At 38.2% G+C, this 21685-nt stretch overlaps 1 protein-coding gene across 6 annotated transcripts in view; it reads right to left on the reverse strand.

The window, feature by feature from the left end:
• Positions 1-79: 79 nt before the first annotated feature.
• Positions 80-21685, reverse strand: part of SOCS5 (suppressor of cytokine signaling 5) — a 35086-nt gene continuing 13480 nt past the window's right edge. For all 6 annotated transcript variants that reach the window (XM_075412847.1, XM_075412849.1, XM_075412848.1 and 3 more), the window contains 2 exons: positions 10650-10741; positions 80-8238 (listed from right to left, as the gene is read on the reverse strand). In XM_075412847.1, the coding sequence (XP_075268962.1) occupies positions 6616-8226 (1611 nt within the window). In that variant the 5' untranslated portion in view covers positions 8227-8238; positions 10650-10741 and the 3' untranslated portion in view covers positions 80-6615. The remainder of the gene's footprint in view (positions 8239-10649; positions 10742-21685) is intronic.

Genomic DNA, 21685 nt, shown 5'->3' on the forward strand with positions numbered 1-21685 from the left:
ATGTACTTATAGACTTAAAATAAACTCATTAAAACCACAACTTTTTACTCCCAAACAAATATAAAAAGAAAACAGTATGTTAGTTTATACCCCATTTATTAAGACAGAGCCATCTATTACTTAATACACTGTTTGGGTAGCCATAAATCACATTATTTTCTTACTATATTAAGATGCAAGACAGTTTGGCAACCAGTTAACAAAGACAAATTAGGCAGGGTGGAGAAACACTTAAGCTGCAGCGGGTTAAAAACCATCTAAGCTAGAGAGACCTAAACCAGCGCAGTTATACAAGGTGCTGGCACATGGCGACGCTCGGCACGGCACGCTTGCAGCCAACTCCTCGAGTGCCCGGCAGGCCTGCCAGGGCCCCTTCGGCTGGAATGTCGGGAAAAGGTCCAGGGACCATCTGGGTGCCGCTTTTTTGGACACCTACCAAAGAGCACATCACCAAAGCCACAGTTTATCTGTGCAGGGATCACATAGTTTTTCCTAAGAACGAAGGCTTCTGGTAAGACAGTTTATAGTGCAATCTGAATTAATTTGTGCCCACAGTGTCATCATTCATTCTTCCAAAACAGTTGAAATATAATCATGTAGGATTTTGCTATCTCCGTAAAGATATTACAAAGTAGTGCTTATACAACTGGTGACTACCCAGATTCAATTTCAATAAATGTATCTCTTCGTGCTTTTGCGAAGCTACAAGCATCAAAGCAAGAAGCGACAAAAGCAGCCAAGTACTTTTGTGTCTTTCAAAAGCTATTAAAATTCTCAGGGTTCCAAAAAGTTAATATACCTTATCGCGCCGGAAGCACACGCCATGTTCCGCTTAACAGCTGCTCAGAGAAGAACAAAACCTAATTCTGCTTGCTCTTTGCCAACGTGTCACCAAGTTACAACTCCTGCTGCAAAGGCAGAGAGGTTGCTTTACTCCAGACAAGCAAGTTCAGATACGTTTCTGCTTGTCAGTGTAGCTGTGTGCTTAACTACGGAATTTGCAACATGAGCTATATCGCACATACACAGCTACGTATTATTTCTACTGAACACAGAAAAAAAAAAAAAAAAAAATCAAGCACCAGGAGCTTCAGCTCATAAACACGTGGTGTTGGCCCTAAGAAACCTAGCTGGTAACAGCTGTAGCTTGAACACAAACATATAAAGTGAACATTTATTCAGCTTGAAAAGCACATACGCAATAGCTACCTTGATAACAACAGATCTAAAGACAGTATCAGGTTAACATCCTATTGATACACGATTTTTGTAAATGGAATATTTTATAAAAATAAGAAATGGCAATGCTTCATTGAAATAACAGATTTAAAATTTGCTTCTTGAAACAACTGCTATTCAATCGGTATGGCAACATGCAAGCAAGTTAAGTAAAAGCACCAGATTTCTTTTCAGTCTTTAAATGACTGTAAGGTTAAAGTCACCAAGAGGTGTTTTTTTTTCTTTTAAAGAGCCTTGAGTTAAGACAGAGTGAGAGGGGGGAATACTTCTTAAAAAGCATCTTCAAGAGATCCTTACCTCATTGCAAAACTTTTATTTTACATATCTTGCTGTGAAAACATCAAGCCTTTTTCAAAGCCCTCATCAGTAGCATTTTTAACTAAAAATAATTTTTAAAAAGCTTAAAATTCAGACATTTTAAGTCAACTGCATTTGGTAGAAGCAACCCATGGTCAAGCTAAATGATTCTTTGTACATCAATACTGCAAAAAGGGAGAGCAACTAGCAGTGTTATATCACACTTTACAAGAGCTATCAGTTGGATTTTAAAGTGTTTTGATTTCTGTCTGTTGTAAGATTATAATTGCTTTTTAAAAAAAAATAAACAAAAAAAGTCTCCTTTGGTAAGTCAGGAGACAACTGTTTAGGCAAGTGTGGCAATAGCAGGAAAACACACCAATCAACAGGTTATAATATATAAATACAGCTGAAGATACAAATAAAATAGTCCTTTTATTTGCAATGCATGCCATGCACAGACAGAAAGTTAGAGAATTTTTAGAATTCTGACATATTAATGCTCACCATACTAGTGTACTTCAGGTAGTTTCAAAAAAGACCATGAATGCACACATGCTTGGAGGCATCTTATTAACATTTACGTATGGACTATGTAGATTCTTGCAGACCAAGGTTCGGCACATACATGATCATTTCACAACACCACTTTAGGAAAATGAGACTCAGAAAGTGCTTTCATAATTTTGAATGTGAATGGTTTGAACAGGAAACAAATATTGTTATTTTGGAAAGAAATCACAGAAGATTCAGTTCATATTTTTCCATTAAATATGGTATTTCAAGGTTGCTTTGGAAACAAAAATGAAACACGCTTCCTGCAGATTCACCCCTCTGGTACTCAGCAACTTCTGACTTGACAGCTTCAGCCTCACATGCAACCCCGCAGCACAGACAAGCTTTAAAGCATTCTGCAAATATTTTAGCTTGTACACGGAAACTAAAGCGGTTTTGTATCACAGAAATTCAGAATCCTTGCTTGTCTCTAAGTAGTGCAGAACCTTAGAGTTACATATGAACTTCAGGATGTGAGTGACTGTCAGGATGACGTCTAGCAAACACCTGAATTCATCTTACCAAACACTATGGACACACAGACAGGTCTGTGAAAGACTGTATGCTTCTGATTTTAAGACTATCATTTTTGTAAGCAACAAGTCTTCAAATACACACAAAATTTAAAGTACGTAAATGCAAAACATGGCTTTGTAACTTATTTTCTTACGAGAAGTTTCATTCTGACAACTAAATTATCTGGACAAGCACCTACATGTCCTTAAGAGTATTTTCAGACGAGTTATGCCTTTAAAACTGACAAAAAGCCCCAACCCATAGACCCTCATATATAGTCAAAATACAGCGTAGTTACTTTTCTCCAGTTCCATGGGGACATAAAGATAGATTTCTAAAAAGATTTGGATTTGATGCCCTGTTTTTTTTTAATTGTAATTCTGTTCTACAAACAATGATCCAGTTAGAGTGAAAAACCTCCATGCGCTATATGTCAATGTATTAATGACATTGTTTTATTTACACAATAATTTTCCAGTGTTAGGTAACATGTTATACAGAAATTACAATTCTTTTAATTTCCATATCTTGGTGAACTGGAGCTGTTGTTGACTTTCTAAAATGTAATGATGTGTGTATTTATACGCAACAAGACCACCAAGCTGTGCCAAGTATTTAAAGACCTTAATTCCCACATAGCACTACCACCCTGTTCTTTTCTAATATTGTGAAAGATCTTCATAAGATTTTTTGCAAAATAATCCTACCGAGTAGCCCTTTCTATAGCCCTTTCTGCAGAAACAAAAATCACCTTGAAAGAACACTTTACACGATTGAGGCTTAAATACTTCTCTGTCATGTAACCAAATAAAATTGGAATCATGCTAGGGTACATTATTACATTGAATCCTATTAACAGAAAAAAACCCCAGTGATTTGTGCACATCCTTTGAAGAAGACATGTATAAGATTTTCTGAACAAAATCAGAAGGTTAAAGCATAGTCCTCAAACACAAAGGAGGAATCAACTGCTTGCATTCTCAACACGCTAATGTTTTAGTGCCTTTAGAACTGAAAATGAATTCATTAAGAAATACAATGCAACTTGAGCAGTCAATACTCAAGTCTACTGTAATTTAAAAAGTGATTATTTTTAGCATAACCACACTAGCAAGTTATTCTGTATATTTCAGTGAAGCAAAGCTTTAAAAAATTTGTCAAGAAATAGAACATTCCTTTTTTGTGTGTTTTAAGGGAGCAATAAATACTCTCCATAAACATTGTTTATAGAAATGCAAGAGCAAACTTTCTGAGATAGAGGTTTGGGGTTTTTATTTTTTTTTTTTCCCCCAAAGATTCCACTACATGATAAAAAATGAAATGAATGTGTACTCCTGGCCACACTGATAACGTCACAGCTAGAATCTCATCAGCTAGTTTATGACAAGCAACTGCAACGGGTGTAAACAAAAGCCAGGGGACAAAGCTTGGCTGCAGGTTGGCTGTATGATACTAATATTGAAAGCAAGATTTAAAGTAAACTCATCTGGAATTCCGACCCAAATTAGGGAACAGTAAGAATGACACAGTGAAGGTACACTTGGGTGCAATTTCATGCTGGTGACATTTTTCCTCTTTTTATGCTCAGAGCAGATTTTAAACCAGGAATTGCATATCCAGTGACACACACACACAATTCAAAACTTAAGAGACCATTAGAACATTTGTACACGTACTTACATAAACTTAGTATTTACATATTCTAAACAAAGTTCCATTTTAACAGTTGAAGTCTTTCAACACACGAAAGAAGATAAGCTACTACAAAGAATGCATAACGGGATCACAAATTTTCCACAAGCATATAAACACGTTTTAAAGTGCTTTCTGGGTGCATCAGATTAACCCCTTGCAGTATGAGCTTCTATGTAGTGCTGTTCCAGTCATTACAAAATTATTTAAATCATTCCCCTTCAGGTGCATTGTGAGTTCAAGAAAAGTGACAACACCGTTGATGTAAGAGTTTTAAGCTCTACCAACATAAACGTATACATTACTTAGGTTCTGATGAAGCTGTCAAATACTTTGGTTTATCATAGCTTGGGATAAATATTTGATAGAACAGAAATTGCACCTCTCCACTCTAAGTTTTTCATTAGAAAAATACCCTAGCACAAATTGACAGTATTCTTTGGTAAAAACAGGACATTTGGCCAGTTTGCGTGTGTATCTATTTATTAAAATAGTCTAAAAGTGAACAAATGCCACTGCTGTACTGTCAATTTACAGGAATAACCATTCCTTACTCAGCGGGGAGTATCAAAACATTAACCTTACCAGTTAGCTATATAACAAGCTGAAACACCTTCAGCAACCATTATAGGGGATCAATAATGTTTCAGAATACTTTTTGCTTAACATTTATCCTTTACGTTACAAAAACTGTAAAATGCTCTGTGCTCACAGACAAGTCCATTACTTTGCAGTGACTACAGAAACATTGCTCAGTGGTGTACACTGTTAGCTTTCTGATAAGTGTGGAATAAAAACCATTAATACGGTGTGCTGACCAACCATTATTCAACTGCACAGTATTTGTGCATTACCTACACTGAGTACTAAGGAAAGCCTATTAAAAATTCAGTTAACTGCTACAGGTTACTTGAATATATAAAAACAGAGCAGATCTACAAGTATAACACTGAACATACTGTACTTTATTAGCACAAAAAGCCAGAACAAGGCACAGCAAGCAGAAAAATACATCAATAGAAGGGTTAGTGTAGCATACAAGAATAACGTTTATTGTACTTGCAGCCAAAATGTTCCCTACCTCGCACAGGTCACTGCCATAGAGAAGGAAGTAGTAACATACTGTAGCAGCTGGTAAAGAAACTAGGGAGCACTCGTAATCGGTACAAACCATTAAACAGGGGTCAGGGCATTCCAACAAAATTTTAGTGCAAAAATGTTTAAGACAGAACTATTTTCAGTTCCATCTCCGATTAAATAAACAGACAGAACTTAGAATCTTCTTTCCAAGTAATCTGTTGAAACTATAATCAGTGCATATTACTTTAAAACATTTTTAAAAGCGCAAATGGAAAGATATTTACAAATAAAGTGTAACAGTACCTTTGAAACCTGACACTTCAGATATGTCAGATTTTGTATTCCGATCATAATAATTCAACCACCTGTAATTTTTTCCACAAAAATATCAGACAACTTTAAATAATTAAACATTTTTTCTCTTCACTATTGCCTTCCATTTCAAGTTACTAGCAGCCAGGCCACCAAATTCTGTTTTAGAAAAAAACGCAACCTTTTGTTTCATGGCAATGATCTAACCCTGTGTCCTGCCACTGAATCAGTAACTCACACTGGAAGGTATTTAGCTGTCCAAGATAGTATTACTTTTGCTAACAATGCCACTTAAATCTCCAAGCGTTTAAAATAGAATTACAGTACTGAGCAGACATATTCAAGTCTTCATGATTAGGAAACCTTATATACTGAGAAAAGCATGATTCATCTGTTAACATCAAAACGCCATTAACTCGTAATGGACTGCTTCTAACGAACTGCTCTTCGCTAAAAGAAAATACTCCTATTAACTAGTATTTGGAAACTTGTTTGTGAGCTAAATTAGTACTTTGAGTAGTGGAAAGTTTTCAAGAAGATAATTTTAAAAAAATACTTCAAATATTAGCAAAAATGCTCCTCTAATGAAGCCTTTATTAGCATTACATGAATGCCCCATGGAAAATGCCTCATAGTTTCTTCATCCAATTACTACAGCTATAAAAAAGGGAAACAAAATACTTAGAAATTAGCAAAAATATTTTCATTAGACCTTAATGAAAAACGTGCAGAATTGTGTCTGCTTATTGTTTCCAAGAGGCATCACAACTTAGTTTGATTAACAGCAGGCAGCATCTGACAGGATACTAACACTCAGCTTAAATAGGATATTGCAGAAAAGCTAGACGTTGTTGGTGCGCTCACTGCGGTTAAACTGTAACACACAAAAAAAAGCATATTCTATAAGCTTATTCTGATCTCCATTTACTTGGTTTTTATAGGTTCCCGCTCCAACCATCGCACCCTGACTTTTTGTTTATAGTGATACTCCTTTAGAAAGTCTTGCAACATTGAGGGTAGAGGAAGGTCATCGATTCCGTCATACGTAGTGCACCTGCAGATTACTGCCCGGCAGATATACTGCAGACTAAAGGGGAAAGTCCTGTTCAGAGACACAGTAAGTAACGGTTCAAAGAACATGCAAGAGCTCGGGTCTTTGTAGTGTTCCAGAAGCCCTGTAACAGTGGAGGAGTGAAACACACAGGGATCGTGGGCATCGAAACTAAAGTTGTGATTCCACTGCTCAATGCGTGCGTGGAGCGATCGGTTGTAACGACGGAAGCTCACAGAGAAGAGGTAGTCCTCTTGCGCAGAATCCCTGAGCAAAAAAGTGCCTTCGGGTTTACCCTCCAGAAGTGCTTCTGCTTCATAGCGGTCCATCACACCCCAGTAACATGGGTTACCTGTGATCTGAAGTAAGTCTGGCACAAGGCAATGGATGTAATCAATCTGAGTGTGCACCTTCCAAGCCCCCTGCCTGCTGATATGGCCGTGGCTCTCTGCAGACATCTGCCGCTGCTTCTGCCTGCGTGACTGCAGGCAAAGAGTTGTTGTGTCCTCTTCAGAATCACAGTTTCCTAGAGGTGTTATGTTTTTGTCCCCAGTCAGCTCGGTCATACCAGGGGCTAACTTTGGTCCCAGTTTATACAATGGATTAACCTGTGCTGTAGCTTCAAAAGTATGTATTTGGGCATTGGGAGGGGGATCAACCCCTTCTTCAATACTAAGTCTACGTCTCTCTCTGAGCCTGTCTTCTTCATCTTCTGTGGAAACCAAGGAAGGATCAAACGTGTCAAAAAAAGTTGAATGAGGGCTCACAGGCGCCGTGTGTTGTTTAATCAGATGCCACTTCTGAGCTAGATCTGAGCCTGCAGGAAAAGGGCATTTCTCAAGCATTAGTTCTGAGAGATGGATCTTTCTTTTGTTAGAAAACAGAGGTTTGGACTGTTTGCTGTAAGTTCTCATGGGAAAGCACAGCCCAACAGTATCTTGCAGACGCTGTCGCAGAGAACGGCTACCTACTGTCCTGCTCGATACTGCATCCATATCATGGACAGAGCTCACCCCATACCTTCTCTCCCTCCTCTGCAATCCACTTCGTGTTCTACCAAATCTTTTTTCAGTATCCAAGGAGCTCTGGGTTTTGGTAGAGCAGGAATGCTTCTTCTTCCCACCCCAAGGAGCATGCCGAGAATAAGAGTCCCTTCGAGCAAGTCTAGCTCCAGTGGCGACACACGAGTCATTCTCCTTCTCAATGCTTATCTCAACAATCTGAGGAACTTCTGTGACACAGTTTTGGTTCCGCCTTGTCGAATTCTTTGAAGGACTTAAACCTAATTGCAAAGCAATATTTTCTCTCAAAGGGCTGCTGGGTTGTTGTTGAGCCAAATCAGTTATCTGGATAGCTTTCTCTTTAGTAGACGAGCAGCCACTGGAGTTCACAACTACATTTTCATTTTGGCTTCCACCCTCATGACTGAAGAGATTCTGGCACCTGTATTTGAAATTGTTCCACATCTTTCCCACTTTATCCATGGATTACGTTATCTAAATTCAAGAGGAAAAGAAACATTAAAATAAAAATATAGTTTAAAAGATAAGGATACATCTTCAGTTATCAATTAAGTTACAGGCATGAGACGATGTTAATTGAACACACTACATTTGAAAAAGTGCTCTAGTGTTTGTATGATTATCTGGAAGTGACATGTATCACACCATTTTGGTATTTATCAAATCACCATGAAGAAAATGTCTGGGAAATTACAAACATTTTATTTACAGGCCCTCCCATTTTTCTTGAGGCACATAGGTAGGTCTGCATAGTTGTATTTGATGGACAGGAAACATGCAGTCTAAAATTCTTCAAGTTAGGAAGAATTTGTAAGTCATACGTAATATATGACTCCCTGATAACCTTCCAATAAGCAGCAGTAAAACAAATCATGAAAAAGAACTATTCAAGTCATTCCTAACTGTGAGATCAGTTAGGGAAGTCCAACAAGTGCACTGCAAATGCCCAGATACACCATCTGAAAACAAAAGCTGTGGCCATAGGTCAGAAATTCCAAGCTATAACTGACAAGATTAAAAAAACAGTACAAAACCAGAAATTTAGGGGGGAAAAAAAGCATTCAGCACCAAAAGACAAGGAAAGGCAGTAAGGTATCTGCCGAATTTTAGAATTATAAAGTCTCTGATACATTAATAAAAGCCATACACATGAAACATCTAAAAAAACCCACCTGTCTGGCTTTATTACTTAAGATATAAAAGAATGAAAGAGCCCAAGGAGCTTTTCTATCTTTAGTAAGAGCACTTAAAAAGAAAGCAGCTCCACAGCAGAAACGATGACAGTGAATCATGAAGACACAGTAAAAAGATAAAAACATTAACAGTGTGTATTCTGCAGCTACTTCTTTAGAAACCAAGTCTGATAATTGGAACAAGTCTGCCAAAAACATAGGACTGCCCTAGGACAGAGAGAAACAGGCTAATTCTGTACTAAAAAAAAAATTCAGGCAATGCCAAGATAAATTAGATCTAATTAAGTTCTGAGAGAAGTGCTAAACTTAAAGGACTAAAACATGTTATCTAATTTAACTCTTCATGGAAACTGCTCTGTTCTTTGGAAACACGTTATTTTGAAGCAACATTCCTGTTGCTGCAGTTCTTTTCTGTTCACAGCTAGAAACGAATCTGAAGTAGTGCTTGAATGCACTGGGTCTCATGAAATAATGTGCATCATAAACAAGTAAGCAACACACTACAGATCCAGTCTAGAAATCCCTTAAGTTAGCGGCCCAGCTGTAAGCCCATGACTTTACAGCAGAATCCACCGAGACTGCGGAGTTGTCAGAGGTATAGCTTACATGAGAGCTATGAAAGGATAATGAACATGAAACACCTAACTGTTACAGGAACAGAAAGCAAAAGGAGCAAAAGCTTTCTTTCACAATCACTCCTCAGATACTTCAGCAAGCCCAGCAAGCTAGGTATCTGCATCCAATTGCATAAAATAAAACCTTAAGAACTTAGTGTGGATGCAGGGAGGTGAGGTGGGAAGCGGGGAAACCAAGCCTTAACAATCTCAGGAGCTTACTGCTACAAGGTACATAGAACACAGTGCTAATGACAATCTGAACAACACCCAAGTAGACATTAAGGAGGGCGACACTTGCACAAAAGTGTTATACACAGAAGATGCTATAGAGTTCTGTGCATACGTAAAAGTGAAATAGTGTAAGCAGATGAGCAAGGAATGCCTTCTTGATTAAAAAAAAAAAAAAAAAATCATAAATTTGTTTTTTCTGGAGTTGTCTGGACTAAGCTGGGGGACTTCCAAGAACAGCAGAACTAATAAAGTCAGATGACATACAGATTTGTAGGAACCATACCACCATGCATCATGCCATCACAAAAATCATAGCTGTTTGCGGTATCTCAGAGTATCCACACTGACCAGGAGGCAGCACGTTTGCTGGCTGCCAGCCTGTCAACACAGTACATATAAGGTTGACTTCTACCCACTTTCCTCTCAAGTTGTACGTTTCTTTCTCTTCCTAGTCAGAGATGTTTAAAGTTTTCGGGAAGGGAAAATGAAGAGAGAGTATGTAACCTCCATGCCCTTGGAAAATCAGGCTAGAAACAGTACACATGCAACAATGAACTGGAATTACTTTTCTAATCAAAGTCATACGGTGGTGTCTTATTCTAAAGTTGCTCATTATTGCTCTCCCTTTGCACTATTAGTCTAGAATGTCTTTAGACTGTTAGATGGGTGGAAAATTCTCTACACTTGCCTAGGAAACTTCAAGAACAAAGAAAAAACAAACAACCACCCCCACATACACAAAGCCCCCACCATACTGGCTTGACAGACTGTGCTGTTCAAAAGTTAAATTTAAAAGGTTAATTACTGCTTGTCATACTCAAGAGAATATAGATACCCTTCTTACCCAGAAAAGCATATGAGTCGCTGTATCTTGTCTTCAGAATATACCTCAACATGAACTTGCTAGATTCCTTCTCTGAGTTGTAGACATGATTACTACAAAGAGAAAAAAGGTATTTTTGTTAGTTGTTAGAATATCTTCTAATTTAGATATTTACAATTAGCCACTGGTATCAAAGGGATATTTTGCTAATTATATCTTAAATGCATGCATGGAACTGCCCGCTTATTATATATTTTTAATGCATATTAACATAAACAAAAAGCTTCACAGAACTTTCTTTTTCATCCATTAACAACAATTGCCAAATAGAGTCCAGGGGAGGACCCCCCAGTGACACTTTTGAGAACAAAGAACAAAGCCACAGCACCCGGATCACTGCAGTGCCAGGCACAACGGGCATACTCAGGCCTGCAAAAACGGTTTCCCCACATTTTGGTCTCAAGGCCAAAGCAGCGGTTCCCAAGCTGTGGTTGGCAGCGCTGTCAGATCACCTCATACTGCCTCTCCTCCTTGTTTCCAGCTGCTACATCACATCAAAAGGCAGCTAAAAATACACACTTTTCTAATATTACTTTTCCAGGTAAGCAACTGCTGTACTTGCCACAAAGATGTTATACGATTGTGAAGCAAGAGGAATATGAACCATGATTCTAAAAATGGGGAAGCGGAATACAAGACAAGTTCTTCATTAAAAGAGTAGGTCAGCACTTTGCTAAAATAATAATCATTGTCTTTCAGAAACCCAAGAGGAGTAGAGGGATTTAGTACACTCACACTGCTGTCAGAAATGTAACAGTAACAGGACAGAGGAGAATAAATTTGCTTCTCCACCCTAAAACCAAGCCCAGGACAGCAGTAAGAGCTAACAGAAAGCTTTAACTTAAGTTCCCAATGTTTTACATGCAGAACAGGAAGAAAAATATTAAAATATTATGCATATTTACTGGAATAGAAATCTATGGGGTTGAGCAATCACTAGGTGAATATTAAAAGTTAATATTCCTAGGCAGAAATCCCAGAGTAATGTCAGAAAAGTACCAAACATTATTAGTTTCCATTTACCTCTTGAAGCACTAACATTCTGAAATGCTTTTAAAGTTAGGCCATACTACCACTACTGAAAGATTCCATAAAAGTAACTTCTCCAGAAAGCACAGTTACAAGTAAAAACATCTTAGTACAAAATGAAGATCAGAGCAAAAGTTCTTTTGCAACTTTAACGTTTACACTGATTTCTTTTTTCCCCATTGTGTTCCTATCAAGTCTACAAACACGGGACGGTCAAAGCTACTGTAATTGCTTCAGAGCAAGGCCGTAACAGAACAAACTAAAGGTGAAATTGCTAGAATAAGGGCTATACAATTTTCAGTAAAGCCTTCCTTAAAACATTAGGTCATGGAGGCCTCTGAAGACTTACCTGCATTCCAAATACAACCAGTAACGCTGTTTTACTGAGCATAGGTTGCAAAGCAGCTGCATACTAGCCATTTTAACTCACTGAAAATCTAAACAGGATATGGAAGCTATCCTGAAATTCCATGCTTAATGGTAGTTATCTTAACTTTATACATCATTATTATTCCTCAGTTCTGCTCAGAAACATGAACAGTCAACGTACATCCCATCTCATCACCTTTGCTAGCCAGCGGGCACAGCCTGTTGGGCAAGCTGCCCGGCGGCTGCCGGAGGGAGTGGTTGCTTTGGGAACCATCCCTTGCTAATGGAAAACAGTTTCTTGAATTTGGGTGACTGTCTCAAACCTCTCAACCGTGTATTAGAATAAAACTTGAGTCACTGGTGAAGTATTTAATGTTCAATCTAGTAATTTCAAATTAGTTTAAATCAATGTGCAACAGATGTGTGGCTTCACAGACTTTTTTGTGGCAGCGCAAACTAAGGTTGACAAAATACAAATTACTTCTGAACTGGCCTTAAAGCCATCCCTGTTTGACAAATGAGCACTGCCAGTGGTTATTTTAGCCTAAACAGAAAATAAATTTAATTCCACCAAAATGCAAAGTGAATTCATAAATTTGTAGATTTTCTTAGAAAATGTTATACTAATGTTCCTAAAACAATCTCTTTTCAACTAAAAATAATTTCTGTCTACTTTACACTGGCATAAGTTATCTTAAAAAAAAATAACAGGTAGTAAGCACTCTACATGGATTATAGAAGCAATGAGCAATAGTATCTTAACACTACACTCCCATCTACAGTAAATTTAGAGACATTCAAAGCCATGAAGTTTGCATGAGTGTAGTCTTCAAGTATTCTGAGTGTACAAATGATGAAACTACAAAGAGAGCTAGGAAAACCATTTGTGCAACATTATTTAAATAAAGACAACAGTAACAACCTGTTTGTAATCCTGAAATACCACATATTAATAGATTACTGTGAAAACTCAGACCACTCTTTCCAGAAGTGTCCGAAGATCTAGCCAGCGCTTTCCACCCGTGACTTCCTAAGAGGAGCACTCAAAGCCAAGGTTGTGTTTTCTGTCCTAGAGAGAACACACTTTTTTCACTCTCACAGTATTACCTAATTTAAAAATTAGTCAATATGGTAAATTACATGCAAAATATGAACTCCCAAAAATGCATCATCTTCACAAAAGCTAAAACACTGCATAATGTATGACACCTTACAGAACAAGTATAGTATGCTTATTTAAAAACAAGAATCTATGAGATTCTGTTATGTTATTTCACATCATGATAGCTTCAAAACATTGAAAGATAACAAGGACAAAACACTGAAGGAAAACAAACCCAGACAATTCTTCAAGTCAAAAAAGCCAAACAAACTGAAAGCAGAGGAAAAAGAGGGGAGTGAGAGAAGTCACAGCCTCTCTGCTCCTTGCACACCCTCCAGCCCAACGCTAGCACAAGCCGACCCAGGCAAGCAGGCTAACACATTCAGCGACAGGGGGGCACATCCCCTTGGACCACGAAGGCAGAAGCAGACAGAAAGAAGGGAGACTACACTTCTGTTTGGATTGTTCCTTCCTTTAAAACGATTCACCTTGTAGTGACGAGAGACTCCATTATTAAAGACATTTGCTTCCATTAAGGTACACTTGCTCAAGAGGTTAATGTCCTATTTGCACACTGCCAAATGCCTGGTATAGGCTACCGCTCCTAGGGATGCGCCAACAAAGCTGCTCACATAAGCACTCCTCAACCTTATTCAGTCAAAATGAATAAGGCTGGCACACACCTACCATTTGAAGTAACCCACTTGAGGAAGGAAGAAAGGGCAATAATAAGGATTACAAAGCAATTTCCTCCCTTCCAATACACATTCCAGAAATAATGAATTACTACTGCAATACTAGAGACAACACTTCTTAAAAGACAAGGAATATGTTGGCTTAAGCAGAACCATGCATTTTTCTATGCACACACAAAAACTTGCTCCCTGCAGACACTTTGAAGAATTGATCTGGAGGGCTGCAAGGAAGGGGTGGCTGTTATTTGTTTAACTAGACAAGGTAAAGGGAATTTGGAAGTGTAGTTGCCTATGGAGCAGAATCTGAAGATCTGAACCCTCAAACTGAAACTCAGACCTGCCAAGAAGAGGTAAAGGATACCAAGCTGTAATTCCAACAACACACAAAATTGGGGTAAGTCAGCACTGCAACCAAATGAAACGGTGTCTGCCTCTCCTGGCCACCTGTGCTGGTGCAGGACATGGTCTGTACACCATATGGCTGTTCAGTGAACCAGCTCGAGGAACTGATCCAGGCTAAAATGAATTCTGAGAAAATGTCTCAATCATTCACTCCATCTGGTTTATGACTTCTGTGTAAACATTCACTTTAACACAAGGGAGGAGCAGATGAGGAGGGGGAGGCAGCAGCAGGGCAAGACTGCTTCCTTCCACGGGTTTGTTCTGCTCACAGTATTAAGACCTTAGAAGGCTACTTTGAAGAGAAATCTCAGTTTGATGCTTATATATTCATCAGCTGTGGGGCTCTGGCTGCAAAGAGGGAGATTAGGACTATTTAAACTGCTGCTTCGAACATTAATGTTGAAAGTTCAGCCACTGAAAACATTTACTTCAAAAACAAAACGCTGAGTGAGCTTGACATGTCCTGCTAAAACACAAGGAAAGCTACAAGTTTCAAGGACTTAAGCTGGCAGACTGTCAAGTCAAAGAAAAAGAATGATACCTTGCCATCGTTCCAACCTGAAATAAGAAGTAATCTTCTCCCCCTCCTTGGTGCAGTTTCACAATGAGCAAAAAGCAGTCTTAGCTTGGATAGCTGACGTTCTGCCAGTTTCTTTCCAAGCAGCTACACATTGGTAACTGCCATTCAAAAGTATCATTCCAAGATACTTTGAACAGTGGGATGCATCGTTGTAGCCCCTTACTAGGCTTTGGGGTTCAAAAAGGACAATGTCAGGACTACATGTGTTCACATTAGATTAGAAAATACTATACAGTTGTCATCCATTTCTCTTCTGTTCAGAAATTCTAAAATCCCTGAAACAGAAAAACTATCAATGGAAGAACAGAACATGAACAACACCGAACCAAAAATAAAGAGGCAGTTGTTTCTGAAGTAGTCTTTTCCCTGTACTTACACCAGTCTAGTGGATAATAACACAACCATCATGAACAAAGCTAGTATTTCTAATTATATAAGGAACACAGAACCACACACAGCAAGCATAAGTTTCAGATATTCATATAGAAATAATGTTATGCAGATCTACTGAGAACGCCACATACCAGTAGATACCTACGATACAAGCTCTGCAAATTCAATGCAATGATGCATATTAATTCCAAGTACAGACACCCTCAAATCATTTAGGCAGCATCCTGAAGGCCACTCATAACATGTAAATCCACACAAGCAACATTAAATGGAAGCAGTTCCCTTTAAATGACCTCCGCATACCCTAAGTAGGCATAACTTCACCTTATTTGAAAAAGTAAAAGAACAATCATTTAAGTTATCAAAGTAAGGTATCCACTACAGAAGAGGATTCTAGGTGACTCGCTGAAATAATGTTTTCTGTACTGCTATGTTTAACTATCCTCAAACAGCAGCTGCCAATATACTTTATTTAAATTTGTGTGGGCAGAATAAATGGTTCCAGTCAGTGCTGAAGTTAAGTAGGGCAGCCCTCTTGATGACCTCTGCAAAAGCCGTAAGTACTCTGAGAAAAAGTCATGGAGCTCTCCCCTAGCAGGGCAGAATTTATTTCTACTTTCAAGAATACTAGCGAAGCATATGCTTCTCTATCAAGTTCTAAAATATAAATAGGTCTCAAATCGATACAAAGATTGATCTAATGGTTATTCATATGTAATTCTTGGGAGTTCCAAGTTAAGGAAACGCATATCTTAATAGCTATGTCTCACTAAAAGCAAAGGAAATTGGAAGCAAAATTGGAAGCAAAGTTGGAAGCAGAGTTGGAAAGATGGGTCAATCATATCCCACATCCTTGACTAGCTCAGTAGGAACATCCAGTTTAAGATATTTTGTAAACAGAGCATTTCATCCCGTGGCAAACAGGCTATTTTGCAAACAGATAGACCCTCTGTTCTGGGATCAATTTATACTTTAACAGTCTTATTTCTTCTCACTACCTTTTCAAAAACCTCAACAGCCTGCCTAGTGCCTCTCCCTCACCATAATACCGTTGCCCTCTACCAGCTTACAAGCATCTCCTTTACACACAGAGCTCTTATCCTGTACCCAGCTACTTCCCATGTTTCCTTTCTATCTGACCAACCAAAAGATCACATTCTCTAACACAAACTAGCTAGCTGCCACCTCTTAAATTTGATAAAACCAAAGTTCTACTTGTCTTTCTTTAGTGATGTGTCTACAACGGTGACTACATAGGGGAAAAGCGGTATTGCTATTCATGCACTTTGCAAGATACATTAAAAAAAGCCACCTTTCTTTCAAATTTCAGCAAAATGGACCCAAAAGTTCAAAAGTTTCTAGAACCACAACAGAGAGAGTAACAGCCTAAGCTGTGATTTCTGAGGAACTGCAATTAAACAAGTTAGCGTTAACCTGAAAAAAAAAATCTTAAAAAAAAAAAAAAATCTCTTGCACTGTAAGTTGCTCTGTTCATAAATTTACCGTTTCTGATGAAAATTAAAAAAACCTACTGAGGTTTTATGGATAGCATCTGTATTTTTTTTGCTCACTGTTAACATTACTGGAGCAAAGTACTTAATAGTAGCAAGGTCATACACACACGTAAAAGGCAAGAAAACTCAGGAAAATTCCACAACTAAAAATTAACTTCTCTTTGCAGCAACACAAATTACTTTAAAGTGCTTAAAAATATGAAACATTTAATTATAAATTATAGCACGACTATATTAATGGATGACCTGCAAATTAGTCAAACTCCCTTGTGCCACTGCAATACTGAACAGAGATTAAACTTCAAGCTACTGGGGAGACAATTGCTGGACCAACCTGGTGTCTTACCCAGCTACAGCTATGCTCGACATGAAGTATAAGGTGGCCTGGGATGGACAGTTCTCATAGCATCTACAAATTTATTAAGAGACCTTCATAATGACTTAACTCCCAGTTTACATTCTTTCATATCAGAAGTTTGACAAGTAAACTCCATCACTATAGCATCACTGGCAATCTTACATCAGCTTCTGTATAAAACATGTTTTCATAAAATAGAAGCATATTTGAATAACTGCAGAATGAGACCGGGGATTTAACCTGCAAAGTAGTTGGCAAGCAAGGAGTTAAAATCCTGCCTAAGACTACCCCACAGCTGCTGTCAGCAGTCAGGCTTGTCAAGAGAAGCTCTGGGCTGTCTTGACAAGACTAATTGGCAGCAAGCACCTGGTTCCCTAGGCTGGGCCTGGGTAGGTAAAAGAATACAAACCCTGCAAAGAAGGAGAAGCAGCTGGAAGGCTGCCAGTAGGTCTAGCCTGTTTCATGTTTTCACTTTGATCCACAGGCAGCTTTACCCTAGACTATACCCAGTTAGGGCTATCAAACATTTTTCTGCAATTTTGCAGCTGAAAGGATCTGTGCTTTACGGTTCTGTACCTGTGAGCTCTGCCATTGAGTGCCCACCAAGCCTTGCTGTGCAGGGTCATGCTGTGGCACAGCCAGGGGAAGTATCAACACTATTATTAAATTGCAGCAGAATTGAAATTTTGGTTTTTAAATGTTACCAAAAATTAACTAGAGGCGTTATTATAACTTTAAAATTACAGACTAATATGCCAGAAAATCAAAACTGAGGCTATCCTGGATATTCCGTACATCGGACATAGAAGGCATGTGCAATGACAGCTTACGATACACAGCAAATTACAGTGCGCCTTTAAAGAAAGGAAAAAAAAGTAAAAAAAAACCCCACCACCATTCTGTAAACTAGCTAAAAGTAGGCTGCACAAGGAACTTCAAGTGGGACTTCCAGCAGTGTGAAAAGACACTTAGAACACATTTTTACCTCTACCAGGAATCTTAATTTCAGTGAATTTGAAGCTTTCTGAAATTCTGCCCTTCCTTTTTTCTCAATGTTAAAACTCCAGTAAAAAAAAAAAAAAATTAAGGTGTTAGCCTTGCAGGTTGAGCCCCCAAGGTAGGTACATTCTTCTTAGGAGTAAGTGAAAAAAAAAAGAAAAAAAAAATCAGTTTGTTACCTTAGCAGTTTTATATTACTGAACCAACAAGTGTCTAATTATATACATACACACAAAAATTAATATATATAAAATACACACATCATTATACTCCAGACTTTTATTTTTTTGTTCAAGACAGTTTAAGTATAAATATTGAAAAGTCAGAACTAAATTTCTTCAAAGTAGAGCGCTCAGCAGAGACTTTATCTATGCCTCTGACAAGTTTCACATTTTAGGTGCTTTATTTTAGCTTGCTAGTCAAGAATTCCAACAATGTACGGTAGCACGAATATTTCCACAACTTAACTGGAGATTTAGAAGTACTGAAAGGCAAAGTCAGTAGTTGTATATAGCTTCTGTATGAAAGATGTTTCCATCGATAAGAGTTAACGCAGAATTACGGTGCTTGCGAGAACAAGAGATTGTAATGGAACTGCCTGATAGTGAAACCCCTGGTATCACTAGAACAGACTCACCTTAAAAGCCATGGAGTATACTGCCCTGTTTTTAGTTGAACACATTATATAAACAATTGCACCATTCCTTTAACTGATAATGATGCCAAACAGCACTAATACAAAGATCCACTGGCAATCTTTAAAAAGAAAAAGCTCTGGGTAATGAGATTATAAATTACTAAGTTTAGAGTTACTGCTCTAACAATAACAAAACATGTTTCTTAGAGTGACAGCACAGCAAAGGGCCCAGCTCTTCGCAATACCTGCTCTCCTTTTGTAGTCTGCACCTTTACACAAAGACGACTAACTAATCAATTTAGAGGCTCTCGGTCTCTATTCAGGAGCAAGGAGATTTCTGCAGTGCTAAATAAAAAGTAACACTTTTCTTGTGTCATGCAAAACAATAACAGCCATGATTCAAAACATAGTATCAGGATGTACCATAAAAGCTTCAAGCAAAAAAATCTAACTTCATTGTGTCAAAAATTTAAGACTATGACTATATGCACAAGGATATGCATTAGAGAGGTGAAACAATCATTGATAAAAAAATCAGGTCTTTCCTCTTAAGATCTTCTATGCACAAGTCCATCACAACTGAGGTGTTAAGTACATTATTATGTTACCATCTTATGTTTAGGCAGCTGGATCCTACTGCATAATAAGATGTAAAGGAAGTGATACTTTTTGTCAAGACACGGCTACGGTATCTTTCTTCTTGGCCTTACATAATATAATCAGTTACATCAAAACTACTTGAATGAAATGCTTATTCTAGCAAAGAAGCACCTGTGTACGTTAAGTGAGCCACCACAGGATGAGGATTTTCTAAGAAAAATGTGTTTGGTTAGCTCCTAAATTCTCCTGAAAACAAAACATACAAATGCTTTGCCTTTTGATGTCATCTATCTAATCCTAAAGCTGACTCCATTTTTCCCTAGGGTTGTTGCACTAGCCATAGACCAACAACCCACTGGTTAGCTAATGTGCATTCCTATTAATCAACAGGAAAATGGCTTGTCTGAAAAAGGCAACTCACTAACCTGCGATACCGCCCTAACACCCACACACAACAGCTCGCTCATTACTGGAAAACTGTTAAGTATCTATGGACTCCTGTCTGATACGGGTAAGTATAAGCTATAGGCTGCAGGAACTCTAAGCAGATGCCGCAAAGGAATGGACTAGAAAAAGGAATGGACTAGAAAAAGGAATCTTTACAACAGCACTACCTGCTGCATGAGACTAATAAAACTAATAATCCTCTTTAGCCCTTAATCAGATCTATGAAAGCAGAGATTCAGTTGTATGAATGAAGAGACTGCTTTTCTTGCCGAAAGACTTTGCAGCACCACATAAAACTGAGCAAACCTGAATCAGACAATGATTACTGGATGATGAACTTGTCAGAGAGCAGGTATTTAAAAAAAAAAAACCAAAACACCACAACAAAGAACCACACAAAACCAAACAAATCCCACAATACAAAAAAGAGGGTGACTGATGCTATTTCACCATATCAGCTTGAGACGATAATTTACCACCCCCTGCATGAAAGGAAAAGTACAGGCCTTTCTAGGTTATTTCTCATTAACAGTATTTAGCCACAGCCAGGGCACCCTAAGAGTGATAGGCCATGATAACTAATCTACCACTGCTTTGCTGCTATTAAAAGGGATATTCCTACTTCCATCCCATCCCTTTGCATCAGTTCCAACACTCATCTGACTCATTTTCACTAAGCTAATTAATGGAAGCACCAGACAGACAAATAGCACTTCAGCTAAGAAAAAGAAGCCAGAAGAGACAAGTGACAGTGTGAGGGTAGGAGAAGCTTCGGGGTCTTACAGAAAGAGAGAAGGGGAGAAGATCCATCTCTACCAGCAGCAGTGAGCTGTTAACACTGGTTTAGCCATTTCTGTGAAACCTCATTCCTTGAGGATAAAAGATTCCCCTTATACCAGGAAACATGTTTTATTAAATGAAAGATTAAGTTAAAGTCATAATTGTGCAGCAAAAAAGATAAAATGAAGCCTTGAGACTAAGACTCATCTAGAAAAATACTGTACTTTTCAGAAGATCCAGGAGCCATAACACTGTTAACAGGAAAAACTACTAACATAAAAATACAAGAACTATTTCTCTTCATTTTTTCAAAAAAAGACAGTTCAACTGTTACTTAAAACACCAGACAATCTACATAAACATTTTCAAGACAACAGGGACAACCTGTTCAATAAACGATTTCAGGAACCTACGATCCTATAGTATCCTCCATGATGAAAAAGTATTTGATTCCTGACGTAGAAGTTTCCTCAACTTATCATTAGGAGACATGGGAGTTTCCACATCAAGCTACTGTCACATAGTGGCCAGGAGTTCCTTATGGGAAAACATGTATGGTAATCACAAGAATGAGAATTCCAAATTCTCATTTGTAGATGAAAACTAAGAAATTTTATTGAGATACCCATGATTAGCCACAGCTTGAGCAACCCTCAAAACCATTAGATGAAGCTGAAGGGTCTGAATAACTAAAACCAGTTGTGCAACTTGACACCAGATCTCAAACCCTTCTGCAATAGCTTGGTAGCAGTCTACCAGCCAGGGGGAGAAGGAGGGTAAAACCCGAGAACACTGTCTAGTGTCTGAGTGTACACAAGACTGCAAATTTCTGATAGCACTGGCATCAGTGGCACATAGGCATACAGTAGTAACCCGTGGGTAACAAAATGCACCGTGATTTGAAGAAAAATGAAGATTTACCTTCATAATAGTTCTAATAAGCAGTCCAGAGACATACTTGAAAGGAAAATCCTGCTGAGCACACAGAGTGCAGACAGTCTCCAGGGTATTCCACAAGGAAATGTTGCCATGTCCAGATCACGAAATTTCAGAAAGAGAATTGGCTCCATTTTGGCAGATTTTCACATAAAA

This window comes from Opisthocomus hoazin, chromosome 2, assembly GCF_030867145.1.
Source record: "Opisthocomus hoazin isolate bOpiHoa1 chromosome 2, bOpiHoa1.hap1, whole genome shotgun sequence".
Taxonomy (NCBI): Eukaryota; Metazoa; Chordata; class Aves; order Opisthocomiformes; family Opisthocomidae; genus Opisthocomus; species Opisthocomus hoazin.